General features: G+C 43.6%; 2 protein-coding genes across 3 annotated transcripts in view; one reads left to right on the forward strand and one right to left on the reverse strand.

Moving 5' to 3' along the window:
• The window catches only part of ino80 (INO80 complex ATPase subunit), a 47,826-nt gene extending 37,226 nt beyond the window's left edge, over positions 1 to 10,600 (forward strand). The window contains exons 30-37 of one of the 2 annotated variants that reach the window (XM_084000650.1): positions 396 to 468; positions 1,421 to 1,579; positions 1,705 to 1,807; positions 2,294 to 2,382; positions 3,636 to 3,791; positions 4,216 to 4,387; positions 8,010 to 8,225; positions 9,050 to 10,600. In XM_084000650.1, the coding sequence (XP_083856776.1) occupies positions 396 to 468; positions 1,421 to 1,579; positions 1,705 to 1,807; positions 2,294 to 2,382; positions 3,636 to 3,791; positions 4,216 to 4,387; positions 8,010 to 8,225; positions 9,050 to 9,258 (1,177 nt within the window). In that variant the 3' untranslated portion in view covers positions 9,259 to 10,600. The remainder of the gene's footprint in view (positions 1 to 395; positions 469 to 1,420; positions 1,580 to 1,704; positions 1,808 to 2,293; positions 2,383 to 3,635; positions 3,792 to 4,215; positions 4,388 to 8,009; positions 8,226 to 9,049) is intronic. The other variant, XM_084000651.1, reaches the window with a different exon arrangement.
• Positions 10,601 to 13,625: 3,025 nt separating this feature from the next.
• On the reverse strand, positions 13,626 to 15,364 carry chac1 (ChaC, cation transport regulator homolog 1 (E. coli)). Its single transcript, XM_084001125.1, has 3 exons — positions 14,724 to 15,364; positions 14,553 to 14,588; positions 13,626 to 14,444 (listed from the first exon to the last, which is right to left on the reverse strand). Exons 1-3 carry the CDS (start codon positions 14,892 to 14,894, stop codon positions 14,058 to 14,060), a joined length of 594 nt encoding a protein of 197 aa, XP_083857251.1. The 5' UTR covers positions 14,895 to 15,364; the 3' UTR covers positions 13,626 to 14,057.
• Between the last annotated feature and the right edge of the window lie 291 nt (positions 15,365 to 15,655).

Here is a 15,655-nt window from a genome sequence, read left to right on the forward strand (position 1 = left end):
TCGGTCCACACGCTCTGTTTTACATTACCATGCAGCTCTGAGGCGCTGCTGTTGCTCTGGCTCTTGTTGCAGGTGAGAGCGCTTGTGGTTTATTCAAACAGCTTTATTGTGCAGGACTCTACAGTCGGTGTGAAGTGCGTGTTTGATTTCCCTCCCCGCTCCTCTCTGACAGCTCTGAACGCGCCGTCACGCCCGCTCTCTCTGCTGGGTGTAACGTTGTCTTGACATTTGGGTTCTTAACTCGCACTGTAACTTCATTTCATGCCATGACGTATGGGTGTTTGCATTGCAGCTGCATTTGTAAATGATACTATGATAAAGTGTGATTTTGTGTGTCTCTCCCACCCTCTTTGTTCCCCGTCCTCCACCCCCACCCCTTCCACTACCCCTCGCAGGACGGATATCTTTGTGTTTCTGCTGAGTACGAGGGCCGGAGGGCTTGGCATCAACCTGACTGCTGCTGACACTGTGAGTCATCCACACACTCTGGGAGAAACACTTGACCGATGCAAAAGCAAAAGTTTAAGCAGCACTAATGTTTCCCATATTACCCGTATACATATTTATATGTAGCCGATAGCCAAAAAGACTGAACGTTCTCCACTACGTGTTTTTCTTTTACTATCAGAGCCAGGAAAGAGGAATCAGGGATGATCTGTGTTAATAATATGTTGACTTAAAGCCCCAGTATGTAACTTATTTGGCTTTTTATTAGCAAAAAGCGCCTGTTAAAACTGTCATCACTAGTATGAGGAAGGACGGAGGCATTGATGTTGCATTCAGGTGCAGTCAGGCACCTGAATGATGCCGTCGGCAAACCAACCGGATGTCATTTTACTCTACAAGATAAAGACGGTAAAACGTGGTTCAGGTAAACAATACGACATCACCATGACAACATAGTCACGCCTGTATTGTTTTGTCTCGTGCTGTTATCCTGTTACATGCAGCATCTGTTGTCTGTCTGACGTCTGCCTGATTTCACGTGAATGCAACATCAAGAATACGTTCCGATATGCAACCGCACCGCTAGATGGGGGTAATTCCTACATACTATACCTTTAACGATGATAAACTATAGATGTGCATAAACTGAAAGGGGGTGGGGTGGGGGTCCCTGTGCCTCCCAACATCACTCAGTGTAATCTCCCTTTGTGTCCCTATAAGGCCGTTCAAGTGGGATTAGCTTTCTGACAATGAGACTGAAGTGATTGTTACCACAGGACATCTGTCATGTTAAAGGGCAGTTCACATGGGACAACACATCACTGTAATTAGTCTGAGAAATCACAGGGAAGAGGCGGTCTACATCCCATCATAATCAGATTGAACCATGTGGTAAACAACAACAACAGCAGGGGTGGAAAAGGGAATTCTGAAAATGTGACTTTGATGTATTTGTGCTGTTTTTTTGCCTCAGGTGATCTTCTACGACAGCGACTGGAACCCGACCGTGGACCAGCAGGCCATGGACAGAGCTCACAGGCTGGGTCAGACCAAGCAGGTCACCGTCTATCGCCTCATCTGCCAGGGAACCATCGAGGAGAGGATCCTGCAGCGGGCCAAGGAGAAGAGCGAGGTCTGAAACACAGTATATGGCGCAGGGTTTGGGGTTTTTAAAAAGCCTCTTTTTTTTTGGGACAGTCAATAAATAAACAGCATCATGGTGTAGATTTTAATTCTGTTCTGTTGTTGTGTAATAAGATCCAACGGGTGGTGATCTCTGGAGGCAACTTCAAACCAGACACACTCAAACCCAAAGAGGTGGTCAGCCTGCTACTGGACGATGACGAGCTGGAGAAGAAGCGTGAGTCCAACACACAGTTTAATCTTTGTCTTAACGTTTTCTTTTCCTTTAGTTCACATAAGCCAACTCTTACCACACAAGCACTTCACTTTATAACCCTGACATGATCTAGCCCAAAACTACATCAGGGCCCGTTTAGCTCCTCATAAGCCTGGCTCAGTTGTGGTCTTCTGCTCAGGGCCATTGGGAATTTATAGTCCAAGTCCCCGAACTGTGGAACCGTTTACCTTCGAAGATTAGGTCTACTGATTCTGTTACTGTTTTTAAATCTCATCTCAAAACGTTCTCTTTTTATGGAAGCTTTTATTTCTGCTTGAATTCAATTTTTTGTCTTTGTTAGGAGTGTTTTTATTGTTTTAATGCTGATTTGTTGTTGTTGTCTTTTTAAAAATTCAGTTTGTGAAGCACTTTGCAGCTTTCTGAAGAAAATTACTATATAATTAAATATTATTACTAGGAAGTAACACACTGTGTCCTTCCCTTCAGTGCGGCAGAGGCAGGACGAGAAGAGGCAGCAGGAGGAGTGCAGCAAGGTGAAGGAGCGCAAGAGGAAGAGGGAGAAGTACGCTGAGAAGGTGCGTTACTGTGCAACCTGAAACCCCTGCAGTCTTCTCTGTTTGCAGCTGGACGCCACAGGAAGGACGGGCAGAGTGAAATAAGAAAAGATAAAACACATTTAGGGTGGAGGGCAGGAAGTAACAAGGTGAGAAGGGAAGGAATGATGTAATGTAGGAAGGAAAGGACACATTGGAAAGAGAACAGAGAGGGCTGCAGCTTACTGAGGAAATCTCATTTAAAACTTAATTGCAGTGTGACTCAAATCATTTTTGTATTCTGGTGTTAAAGGGACATTGTGTAACTTCTCCTGTTATCTATTCACGAAAATCTATTATTTTGATCAAAATGAATCAGTAATCACCCCCATCAACAAACTGAAGTGTTCCGGTAAGCTCTGAATTTGTCGTTCATATCATTCATATATACATCAAGCGGGTAAGCTCGGTGCTGGCTGCCATGTCGTGTCGCCATGTTTTTACGTTCAGTGGCAGCGTGGCGGTAGGAAACCACGGAAACTCACCGGAGACACAGGAGCTGTCGGCTCAGGTGGAGGTGGCATCTGTGAAAAGTCACCGCGGTAACGCAGTGAGGAGGAATTGAGCGTTACACTGATGCTGCATTCACGTGCAGTCGGGCAGACGGCCGTCGGTAACAAACCAGATGTCATTTTAGTCACAGAAGTTGAGAGAAAGCCGGTAAAACGTGGGTCAGGTAAACAATACGACATCGCCATGACAACATATTGTCATGTGTATTTGCCTCGTGCTGATGGACCACTTGTTTACATAGAGGCTTGTTTATGCTGTTACGTGCAGCGGCTGTCTGCCCAATTTCACGTGAATGCAGCATGAAAAATACGACTGAGTTGCTTGCGATATACAACCGTAACGCCAGATGGGAGTAATTCCTACACAATGTACCTTTAAGGTGTCACCCCAGACATTAAAAGTTAAATATCCAAAGGAAGGAATATCCAAAAGAAATCCAAATATTCATTGGAGATACCTTGTCATTGGGCAGAGTAGTTGAGATGTGATGTGAGGGTCAGAGGGGGTCAGAGAAATCGTTAGAAATCATCCTCTGGGGACTATATCCATACCAGGTTACATGGCAATCTGGCCCCTGGTCATTAAGTTCTGGACAGACGGACAGGCCAAGCACACACTGACTCCATATAGCCGGTCTTAGGGCTTCAATTAAAACAAGAGCACCAAACTTAACTTGTCCCCCTCCCTCTGTCCTGCTGCTGCTCCGTGTGTCCAACCTGCAGAAGAAGAACGAGGAGTCGGAGAGCAAGAGGAAAAAGGAGGTGAACTTGGTCATCTCCCACGCGCCCTCGGCCGACAACTCCAACCTCTCTGCAGACGGAGATGACTCCTTCATCAGCGTGGAGATGGACTCGGCCATGCCCAGTCCCTTCAGCGAGGTGAGGGACTGAGTGGAGGAAGAGGAGGAGGAGGAGGGAGCGATAGAACGTGACAGTGATTTATCTTGTAGTGGATTGTTAGTGGCTGCTTTGGCATGTATCCATAAACTCACTCTCTTGTTGTGCATCTTTTGCTTTTAAACTTTCCAACCCAACTTCCTCTTCCCATCCTCTGTCTCTTCCCATCATCTATTATTGATTCCTCTCCTTCCATGCTTCTCTCTTTTATTTTTCTCCTCTGTTACTCTTTCTTTATCTTTCTCTGTCTTTTTTTGTATTCCATCTTTTCCCTCCACCTCCTCTCTGTTCCTAGAACCTCTCCTCCACTCTTTCCCTTCACTGTACTGGCCCGATCTCTCCTGTTCCCCGTGGCGCTGACCCCCAGCCTGTGTGTGTGTCTGTGTGTGCTCCTGTGCGTGGTCAGATCTCCCTGAGCAGCGAGCTGCAGCCCGGCTCGCTGCCGCCGGACGCCGACGCCGACGAGAGCAGCAGCGACATGCTGGTCATCGTGGACGACCCGGTGTCTTCTGCGCCGCAGTCCCGTGCCACCAACTCTCCAGCCTCCGTGTCTGGATCAGTCTCTGACAACATGAATGGTGAGAGAACAATGAGTCTGGCTGACCTTTGACCTTTGAATTCAGAGGGAGTGGGTATCTGCAACATGTAACCAAAGATCCTCTATATACTAAAAAGATGAAACGGTTACACTTCCTGTCTGGGCATGGTCACACACGCCCCCCCACTTCGTGTCATAAACGTGTGTGTGGATTTATAAAAGTTGTAGGTAGATGAAAGTGAGATATTTATATTTTTTATGATAACATTAAATATTTACACAGCTAACAGTCATAGTTAGCATGAGGAAAATTATTAAAATAATTAGAGCGGGCGTTCGCGAACATTTGTTTGACGTTGCCTAGGAGATCTGTGCCAAATCTCACGAGAGTGTGTTGTTGAGCCAGAGACAGGTCTGGAACAAAGTTCATTTTCTCCTGATTTGTTCGTCTGAAAATTGCCATTTTTGTGTCAAAATGTTCAGAAGAGATGTGGCTTGTGAAAAATGAGTCCAGTATTTACTTCAGTTCCTAGTGGGCGAAATAATCAGCCATAATCCGTGTTCACGTTCTATTCTCGCATCGGAGTCAATAGACTCAAGACTGCTGCTAGTCTCCAAAAGGGGCGGGGCTGTGGAGAAGCCCATGTGACATGTATACAGGAAGCTGACTCGTCATGGGTCGTCTTGGTTTCTAAACCGTCTTTGATGTAACCAAGGAATGTACAATTCTGAGTAAATTTTGTATTTGTATTTTAATATTTTCATTTTATGCAGCTGTATACTTCTACACTCTGTGGCAACTATTACAACATTTTCTATTTAGAATATACATGTATGATCAGCATTGTAGCGCTGCATTATGTAATAATATCAAAAATGTTCATCTCATGATGTAATAACGCTGCATTTTGTCGAATCTGCCACATTTTGTAATAAAATTCTTGAACGCAATATGTAATAAACTTTGCCACATTTTGTAATGAGTTGTTACGTAATGCACCAAATTATTACATTTTTTTTCATTAAAAAAGTGCAACACCTGCATTTTGTAATAATTCGATGCATTATGAAACAACTTATTACAAAATGTTTATTACATATTACGTTCAAGAATTTTATCACAAATTGTGTCGGATTATTACAAAATGCGGCGTCATTACATCATGAGGTGAAAATGTATGACATTATTACATAATGCGGCGCTACAAGCCTTTAAAATGTAATGCTTTATCATAGGTTGTAGTTCACAGCAGTTTATGAAATAGTTCAAATTAGCTCCACCTTGGCCACCTTTTAATATACTATACTGTACACTTGGACTGGAGCCATGGGCCATTTAGTGTAAAGAATACTTTTATTTTGATATGTTGGAGTACCTTTAGCTGGTAATGCTCTAAAATGTGAAAGTTTTGCCAGGTTATTACTTAGCACCAAGAGAATATCATTAAATTGAAATATATCAGTCTACAAAAACAGCAAAGGTAGTCGCTAAAAGTCGAAGGACCCAGATCTATATGGATCTCCAGAAGCTTTAGTTCAACCCCAAAGTGCAGGATATTGAAGCTCTTATTAGTTCATAAATGACAGATTTTGGTTCATATTTCTTTTTTCACCAGTAGTATGACTCCCACTGTCAGTGTTCATGTTTGATGGCTTCCTAAATAACAGTAATCTTGGTGCACGTAACCTCTTCAGATGGCCTTCAGTCTAAAAAGCTGCAGACGTGCCAAGTGAAACATAACCTGCGTGTTATCTGAGAGATAGAGTTATTGTGTTAGAACGACGCTCGGTGCGACTTACAAGGAGGTCGTTCCTCCACACAGAAGTCCGTATGTTCTCTCCACTATCAGGACTGTGTGTTTTAACAGGCTGGTGGTGTCCATTCAGACAAGTGGTGTGTTAGCTCACATGTTCATTATGCAGCTGATTATTTAGATTTATGAGGGTGTTATTTTGTCCTGGTTGCAGTGTTTCGTATGTTCTGTGCTACAGGATCCAGAGAGATATTGAATGTGTTTTGCTTTTTTTTCTCCCTTTTTTTGCCTCCATATCTGAACCCTGGATGTGTTGCTGTACAATAATCCCTCTTAAATACATGCTGCCTCATTGAAACCCATTAATGATTTTCACTGCCATGCTAAGAGGCTCCTGCCAGTAAGATTATTGATGGCTCCTGCTCGCCTGGGATGCAGATGACGTTATAATAAAAGGTTTGGGAAACAGCATGAAGGTTATAGCATCAGGGAGCAGTCGGAGAACTTGGGAGGAAGAGTGAGATTAAGGGCTCTGAAGGGAGGGGTAGAGCGAAGGATTTGCGAAGCGTCGTTTGATCTGTGCCTGTGTGTTAGTGATAGGAAAGGCTCCCCTCCTCCCCTGTAGACAGGTTTCATACCACATGCTTTGAAGGTAAACATGCAGAGAAAATGCAGAGGAGTGGAGACTAGACATGAGGATCGGAGGATCCTGCGTGTTGGTGATAGAACAGGCTCCTCTCCTCCCATGTAGACGGCTTTTATATGACATGAAACATGCAAAGAAAATGCAGACGGGCGGAGAGACACGAGGAGTCAGGGAGAGGGGAGAGGATACTGGAGGATTAGGATCAAAACCAGAGAGCCAGACATTGGCTCTGATCCCGCATACAGTGGAAAATGAGAGCATGGATCTTATTTTTGCTCGAGTCTGTACTTATGGTAATGATGAGTAATGATTAACGTGTAATAATTTGTCTGTATTACAGTAGAATTACCACAGAGTCCCTGAAAGCCTGGGCTAAAGTCAAGCCAGACACAACATGTGTCCTCCAGTAGAGTATTTCTGCCCACCATGTAATAAATAAATCAATAAGTAGTTTAAAGGGATACTTCACCCAAAATAATAATAATAATTCACCATTTTTTTATTCACTGTCATGCCAAGGACGGGTTGGGGGAACTTTTGGAGTTATCAAAACCCTTTTGGAATTCCGGGTGGGGGGGGGGGAGATGGCAACAGATTTTCATATAATGGCGGTGGATGGTGCTCACTTTTGAATCGTCCAAAACACACACTATGTGTACATCCAAATACCTCCATACTGCTCGTCTGTACTGACGCAAGTGTCCTGAAGCCCCGACATAAAAAAGTTGTTTGGAAAAAATTCTGTGTTTACATCCATGGTTTACAACGATAGGCACTCTAACAATGATGAATGAACAATCTCGCAGCAAATCTCGCACATGCGCACAAACATCAACAGAGCCACTGGGAGCTACTACTACAACAAGGGTAAAAACAGAGATCACGTTAATTTTTTCCAAACAACTTTTTCATGTGGCGGCTTGAGGACACTTGGGTCAGTACAGACGAGCAGTATGGAGCTATTTGGATGTTTCATAGTGTGTGTTTTGGACGATTCAAAACTGAGCTCTATCCGCCGCCATTATATGAAAATCCGTTGCCAGCTGGACCGCCCCAAAAGCGTTTTGATAACTCTGAAAGTTCTCCAAACCCTTTGTTGGCATGACAGTGAGTAGATGGTTGGTGAATTATCAATTTTAGGTGAAGTATCCTTTTAAGGCAAAATTTACTGTCATTCCACCAGGAGGGTTATATATATAAAAAAAACTGAAAAAACATGGCATATTAAAATTTTCCTCTCATGTGTTTGCTTCTGTCTTCAGGTGTTTCAACTTCAGATGCCATCAGTCCCGGCAGAGGCAGGTCGGGGCGGAGCCGGGGGCGGCCTAAAGGATCCGGAGGCGGGGCCAAGTCTGGAGGAAAAGGACGTGGGCGTAAATCCACGGCGGGCAGCGCGGCAGCCATGGCAGGGGCGATGGCTGGAGCAGCAGCTGCATCAGCTGCAGCTTATGCTGCTTATGGCTACAGTGTTTCTAAAGGTCAGTGGATTGTTGCATCTGCTGTCAGTCTTTGTACACACACACTGACACACTGTGTACACGTCTGTTTGTGATGGTTGTGGACATGGACTCTGTGTGGTCACAGGCTTCACTCTCCACAGTTTGACATGTTGAGGAACACTTGGTTTTCAGAGAACCAGTAACTGTAGCCAAAGGCTGGCGAAGCTAACCTTGTTTTTCTGAAAACCAAGTTACAATTGAAAGGAGAAGTCTTTGTTAACTGACATGTGGGAACATTGTTTCTGTCAAGTACTCAGCCCTGTGTGTGTGTTTGTGTTTGTGTGGCGTTTTTCTGCCCAGCACCATTCTCAGAACTTCTTGTTGAGCAATTTTGTTGTTGTGGTTAAGAGCTGCATTGAGATGTTTTCAAACTAAGATTAAAATTTCTGTCAAATAAAAATGTGACAGGCTGCTGTTACTTCAGCCCAGCTGTAGCTGTGTCCCACTTTAGAACAACATGATAACTCTTAACAGACTTTGAGTATGTACTTAGCAGTGTTGGATCAGTTTACTTAAAACTATTTTTTGCTGAGTGTAATGTTGATTGGCATTTTTTTTTTCCCATGATGCTTTGGCCAAAACTTAGCCAGCTAGTTGTGGATGAGGCTGCCAAAACAGTTTGCTGGGACATGAAAGAACAAATAAATCTGGCAAAAAAAAAAAAACATATCGAGGGGGTGGAAGAAGTAGTCTGCTGTGTTCTGGACATTACAAGTTAACTTATTAAAGTAGAAAATGTGAAAATTCTGGTTCAGTTCTTTTGGAATTCTGTTGAGTTTCTGCTCCGTCCCTCCTTTTCCCAGCAGGCCTCGCTGCATCCAGTCCCCTGCAGCCTTCCCTGGGCCGGTCTGGTACCAGCCCTGCCTTCCACCCCAACAGAAGCTCGTCCCCCCAGGCCAAAGGAGGCGCTTCCACCCCGAGCCCACACAAACAGTTGGTCCACAGCCACCACCACAGCAGCCACGCCGCAGTCAGGAAGGGCAAGGGCCCCGGTGGTCCTGGGGCTCGATGATGCACTCACAACGCACTGTACATGCATTAATATGCACACACACACACCCACACACACATAAACTGACCTTCTCTCACTGTGATCCCCACAGACACTGTACGCTTAAACTAATCAATAGGGAGTGCAGTATTTATAGTACCTGGAGGACCATGCTATGTGTGCAGCAACTGAAAGGACCCCTCGACACACACACACACACACATACACAAACACGATCATTTAAAGACACACTTCCTACCAGCCTACACACATCTTGTGTCAGTTTTATTTTCATGTGTCCAGGTCAGTGGACAAGATCTGCCTTGAGTATTTTTGCTTGCATTGTGACAAGAGCATTTCCAAGTTCCTTGTTCCTTTTTGAGAAGACAAACATACTTTTCTACTGTTGACAGGAAGCTCTCTTGATTTGCTACCAGGCGGCAATGTTGCAACAAAGACGTGACCGAACATGTAGCGTAAAGGGCTTTGAAATCCTTGTGTTTGCAGCACAGTGAGGTAAAGGAATTTCTGTCAAATGCACTGAGCCACGTCTTCCGTTTTTTTTTGTTGTTGTTGTTGTTGTTGGTGTTATTGATTCTCATACATGCACACTAGGTTATTTAATTGTTCTGTAGATTTGCTCAAAACAAACTGGTGGATGATACTGCATTTCACTGAGCTTAATGTGAACCCACACTTTACCAAACAATGTCTACAGCTTTTCTACTAAAGCTCTTATTTTTGTAATAAAAGATGCAAGTACCCAAACCAACATGGCAGGACTTACTGTTTTGACAAAGAAAATTGTCCATAAAATGTATCCCAGTACAGAAAATAAAATTGATGATATATTTTTTGCCCAATGTGAAAATGAATGAATGAATGATGTACAAATGATACTCCAAAATGAGGGTACTGGTTGATACACCAACGCTGCTAACAGTAAATTTATGAATTCACTCAGATTATTTGGTTGTCTAATATTTAAGTTATTTGAGTTAAGTTAATTGGAATGGGAATTCATGATCATTACGAACGGGATATTCACCTGTAAAACTGTAAAATTTACTGAAGCCATTTTCTATTTTTCAGAAATAGTTTTTGTGATGAGGAGTCTGTGGTTCGCTTTGATGTCATTGATGTTTTAGGAACAGAAAAAAAGGTTTGCATCAGTGTCCTACGTTGAGCACTACATCTGTTATAGGTTTGTTTGTTTTTGTGTTAATAGTGTGATTAAAATATGATGTTCTATATTGATGTACATAATGATGAGAGTGGCTTTTCCTCTGTCTTCTCCCTCATTTGCCTGTCTATTTTTATAGGTTGTGTACATATGGAAAAAAAAATGCATCTGCCATTTAACTAACAGGAGAAGCCAACTGAAAATAAAAAGAGTGCTAAAATGTTGTATTTGTTGTGTTGCATTGCTCGCTCAAACATGCATTGTTGCTCAATACGAAATTAAAGTCTTTGGGCTCGAGAGGAAATTTATCTGTTCATGGAGGACAAAATAATGTGTTCCTCTCCAGACATGTTAACTACACTGCTGTGATGAATTTCCCTTTGGGGATTAATTAGGACCTAATTAATAATATAATAAGATAATAATATTAATAAGAATACCTAATTATTAGGTAATTCTTGTTCTTATTAATATTCTTCATTAATATTTTATATAACAAAAAAACAATGGACTAATGAAGCAGGAAGCATAACTTCCGGAGAGATTCACCCACTTTTGACCCTCAGATCTTGAATCAGGACTTTGCTGAGCTATGAGACGTTTGTCGTGGGAATAGAAGACTTATCCAACTGGTAAGCTTGTTTATGTTGCTGTAAACAACCTGTTAGTGGATAAGCAAACAGAAATAAAAGGCGTTGGGTTTAATATGCCCCGTCCTTGCAGGTAGTCCCCCTTTCGACGTTTCTTGTGGTACCGTGTGGCACACGCACACCTGCCGTGTCTTACCTGCCATCAACCTCTCGCGAGAAGACGTATCGCATTTTGGCGCCACACCGACATCAACACCTTTGGCGTAGAAGAAGCTAACGTTAGCTAGCTCATTACTTTCAATGTGTTCCCTGTTTCTGAGGAAGAGGAGACCGAAGAGGACAGAGGACGAGAAGAAGAGAGGGAGGCCAAGCCAAGGAGCAGACGAGGGTCAAAGTTTGGAGCAGGAGTTCAGAGAAAAGCCCTTGGGTGCAAGAAGGACCAATGCTGAACCGGCCATCTTGTTGCTAGACTAGTAAGTACAGTAATGTCTTTGTGGCTTATGTAGGCTTTACTGTCTGTGCTAGAGTATCTTTGGTTATGTACTGTAGGCTTCAGTTTGTCAACAAATACACAAACATTGATTCATGTGACATGAATCACTGTTTGTGAGTACGGCTCAATCCATGGTTAGTATTTATGACAGCACTGTGAATGGGACACTCTGCTCAGTGTTTTTTGTTGCATTGTTGCATGTTGGGTTGAAGATGTTTGGCTAAAAGTAGCCAGAAATCCATAATTAGGCATGTAGTATCACATGACTTGAGGAATCATAATATTTTTCAACAATCAACACTATTGTTAGTTTATTTCCTAAACAGCTGTTAGCTAGGCTATCATTTATTTATATAGGCCTAGTGCAGTTGAAAGGTTGAGCTTCACAATGTCATTCTCACAATAAAAACAATGAAATATCTGTAAGAAAAGACACTTTCTTCACTTTTACAGTTCTTCTAAAGACTTGAGTGATGTCACTTCTTCAATGGCGAGGATGTTAGACTGAACCATTATTTTTGAAACTAGGGAATTGGTATGTTATATGAGGTTACGGGAGTGATTCTGGTCATCAAGGACATACAAATTTGGCTGTCATCTACTTCTCTACTTCTCTTTATTTCTGTTGCTTTTTTGTGTTTGATAATCCAAAAACAACAATTTACGGCCTGCACCGAATTTAGAGAATCAGGACCCTGAGAGCAAAAACACAGTAGGCCATAAAAAGATTTTAGTCTTGATATATAAGTTGCTGAGTTAATCATAGATTAACTTTTTCTGCAAACTGTAACAGGCTGACAAACAGTCTCCCAGGTCATCCAGCCCTCTGTTCCTCCTGGACCTCCTCCAGCAGCTGCTGTAGACATTAGCTTTGTATGAACCTAAAATAGTTCTTGCAGAGATTATCACAGAGGATCACTGAATCAACTGCGGCTTTTTGGAATCGTACATTTGTAGTCTTTGGCAGATCCCTCTTATACTGCGCACTGCAACATACACAAATAAAATCCCATTTGTAAAACCTATTGTCATACCCAAGGGTCAAATTCAGCCCTAATTTCATTTGCGGTGCTCGCAATATTGAATAAAAAACACATTTGAAAAATTCAGCTGTTTATTCTGTTTCCAACAATAATGTCCCTGTTCCTGTGGAAACTCTGCAGACCTCACCGTGGACAATTTTCATTGGACCGACCCACTAAGCTGAAAGCTCAGTGGGTTAGACCTCAGTGACTGTGGTGTTGTTTTTGGAGACACGCAGATGTTGAGTTTTCAAAATGAAGATATTACGTGCTATGAACAGCAAAAAAAAACTAATTGCATTTATTGCCATTGTGCTGGGAGGGAATAGGAAACCGAAGCTGAAATTCTTTGTGTGTTGGTGTGTATGAGTCAGGTGAAGTGACCCTTGAACAGATACACTAGTGCACCTGGATTCCTGGCAGTGTGTTTGACATCTGGATGAGCGGCATAGCAGCAGCAATAGCAGCTTGTTCTTCCTGGTGCTCTCTAACAGAGACTGTAAACACAGGACTTCCGGGTCTGGGCTCGTTCCCAGTCTGCAGTTATATAAGGCCCTGCATTGAGATTGACTCTTTTGACTTGAATCACATCCAAGGTACAAGCTGCTCCTGCCAATGTTTGGGAGTGTCTGATGTATGTGTTGTATATGTGTGTATTCTAGGGCAGGAGTATGCTCCAAAAAAGTTACCTGACTAACGCTGATTGACATCCTGTGTTTTGTTGTATCTTGTGCAATGACAATAAGTTCGCTTCTTTCTGCCCCCTTTCATTCAAGAGTTACAGTATTGTCATAGTTTTATTTTTTATGCTCGATGAATGAAATAAATAAACTGAACTACAGCTTTTTTAATTGAAATGCTTTGGCTGGAGTTTCCCCAGCTATTAATATGCATTTCAGGGATTTAGGGAAACTTGTTTTAATAATTTTTATATTCAATTAATGCCTCAGATTCACTATGGGCTAGTTAGTGGGTCTGGACCTCCTGCTAGTGTTTTCTTAAAGAGGTATTATAACAGGATTTTCTGTTGACGTCAATAAAAAAAAAAATGTTCCTCATGTTCCCACTAGTGTTACCATCAGACTCAAAGACAAAAATAGTACTTTGAACTTCTTTTAATTGGCATTTTCGTTCACACTGCACAGTACATGTGTACACCTTTTAAAAAACACATCACAGCAGCCATTTTGGTTGAACAGATTGTTAACGACCACAATAATATCGCTGGACGGAATCTGAACTGTGCAAATGAAAAAAAACAAAACAACCGTTTATGTTTACAGTCGTGGATGTTTCAGCTATCGCAATGATGTACCAGGTTTGACACATGTAAACATGAAATCATGCTTAAACAAAAACACCACCACACTAAATATCATGCTTTTGTTATCACTTAAGTAGCATTCAATGGAGTACACTGGATTGTGTAGTGTGAAGCTCAATTGCACAACTTAAAAACATGGTTTGACTGACAGATGAATAGCCTCAGTGTGTGTTAGTGTGTAGTGTACTAGTGAGACACAGGGTACGAGCTACTGGTTAACCGTTAACAGACAGTACACCGTGCTCAGTGCTGCTTCCTCGATGGAGAACAGGTGATGGTCCTTGACGTGTGGGCAGCTGGTCCTCATGAACTGGGCCAGCCGGAGCAGGTACTCCAGGTTGTGGCCCGTCTTCCCCCTGCACACAGCGATCTGGGCCCCGATCACCTCGGGGCTGGCAGAGCCCAGGAACAGGGGGTTGTCGGAGGTGGCGATGTACACCAGGGCCTGGACCGGTGGCTGGTTCTCCCCCTCAGGGTAGAAGTCCACCATCTTGGTGGCGTAGCCCCCGCAGACCGTCTCGCGCACGTTCAGGTATTTGAGGGACTCCTCCACCTGGGAGCCTGTGACCTCGAATGCCACACCCCATGTACTCTCCTGTTGAGAAAAAAAGACAATTAATGATCAAGTCAAATCAGCCTGGAAACTCCCTGCAGTTTCTACAGCCACTTGTTAACCAATAGGAAGTAGAGCTTTTCCACTTACGTCATCATCTTCAATCAGCGTCACCACTCTTCCGGGCTGCGGAGAGGAAGAGAAAAGGGTCATGTCAGAGCCAACGCCTGATCGACAGTCTGAGCCAAGAAGCTCAAAATAAACTTAAATTAAACCTAAAACCATGTGTCAGAGTGAGTTATAAACACATCAGCCTCTCACCATGTCGTCATCCCCGCGGTGGAAGTTGTCTCCGTGCCAGAAGCGCCTCTTGTAGCCTCGGATGTACCCGACCTGGCTCCTCCTGAACCTGAAGTCGGGCTTCCACACCAGAGACCCGTACCCGAAGATCCACAGGCTGCCCTTCCCGGACACGATGTCTTGAGGCTTCATGTTGATCTGTAGTGTTGATGACGTTCAGATGAATTAATGGATCGCTCAGACGCCGCTAGGGCTAAGGCGACTAGCTTGCTGCTAGCGTTAGCTTCCTCCGGTCCAGGAGCAGAGGTACCGGCTGGCTCGCAGGGATACCGCGGACGGCACTGGAGCCCAACTGCCAGGCAGTTGTGAAGATGGAGTGACGCAGGTTGTTTTGCCTTGCATGATGCATTGCCTTTGCATTAGTGGAGCCGCATTATGCCTTAAAAATCCATGGCAGCCGCTTCGGCCTGAGGTCAGTGGAGGAAAAAAACGACAAAAACGGTTCGGCCAGCTGCTCCGCCGGCCGGGACTGGGTTAGAGATGAGGTAGCGGATTAAACGGTTCGGGTTCGGGTTCGGGTTCGGTTCGGTGGTTAAAGTGTTTCTAACGGCTGGCCGTCGGTTTTGTTCCCTACTGACGAACCCGATGATGTGAAGCGTTTCCTCAATAATACACCGCGTCCCCGCTCACGCCTTTATACCATGCAGGGCAGGTGGGCGGGTCCATTCGAGCTTCTTCGGCCAATGATATTTAAGGAGACTCGTCCTTCCATCACGTTTCACCCAATCATATCTCGGTGCGCCCCATGAGGCGGGAGTTCTACTAAAACTCGTTACACCATTGGCCCAAATGTGATTTGAACGGAGCACGCGTCATTCAACGTGATTGGTCAATGAAACGTCAGTCCAGCTGGTTTTGTTCATGATTGGTCAACTGCGCTGTCACTCTCTGAA

Source organism: Trachurus trachurus (genome assembly GCF_905171665.1).
Source record: "Trachurus trachurus genome assembly, chromosome: 24".
Taxonomy (NCBI): domain Eukaryota; kingdom Metazoa; phylum Chordata; class Actinopteri; order Carangiformes; family Carangidae; genus Trachurus; species Trachurus trachurus.

Coding starts and splice junctions, on each gene's coding strand:
- chac1 (XM_084001125.1), bottom strand. CDS start 14,894: ATGAAGCCTCAAGACATCGTGTCCGGGAAGGGCAGCCTGTGGATCTTC. Junction 14,589..14,723: donor ACCGCGGGGATGACGACATG/GTGAGAGGCTGA, acceptor TCCTCTCCGCAG/CCCGGAAGAGTGGTGACGCT. Junction 14,445..14,552: donor CGCTGATTGAAGATGATGAC/GTAAGTGGAAAA, acceptor TTTTCTCAACAG/GAGAGTACATGGGGTGTGGC.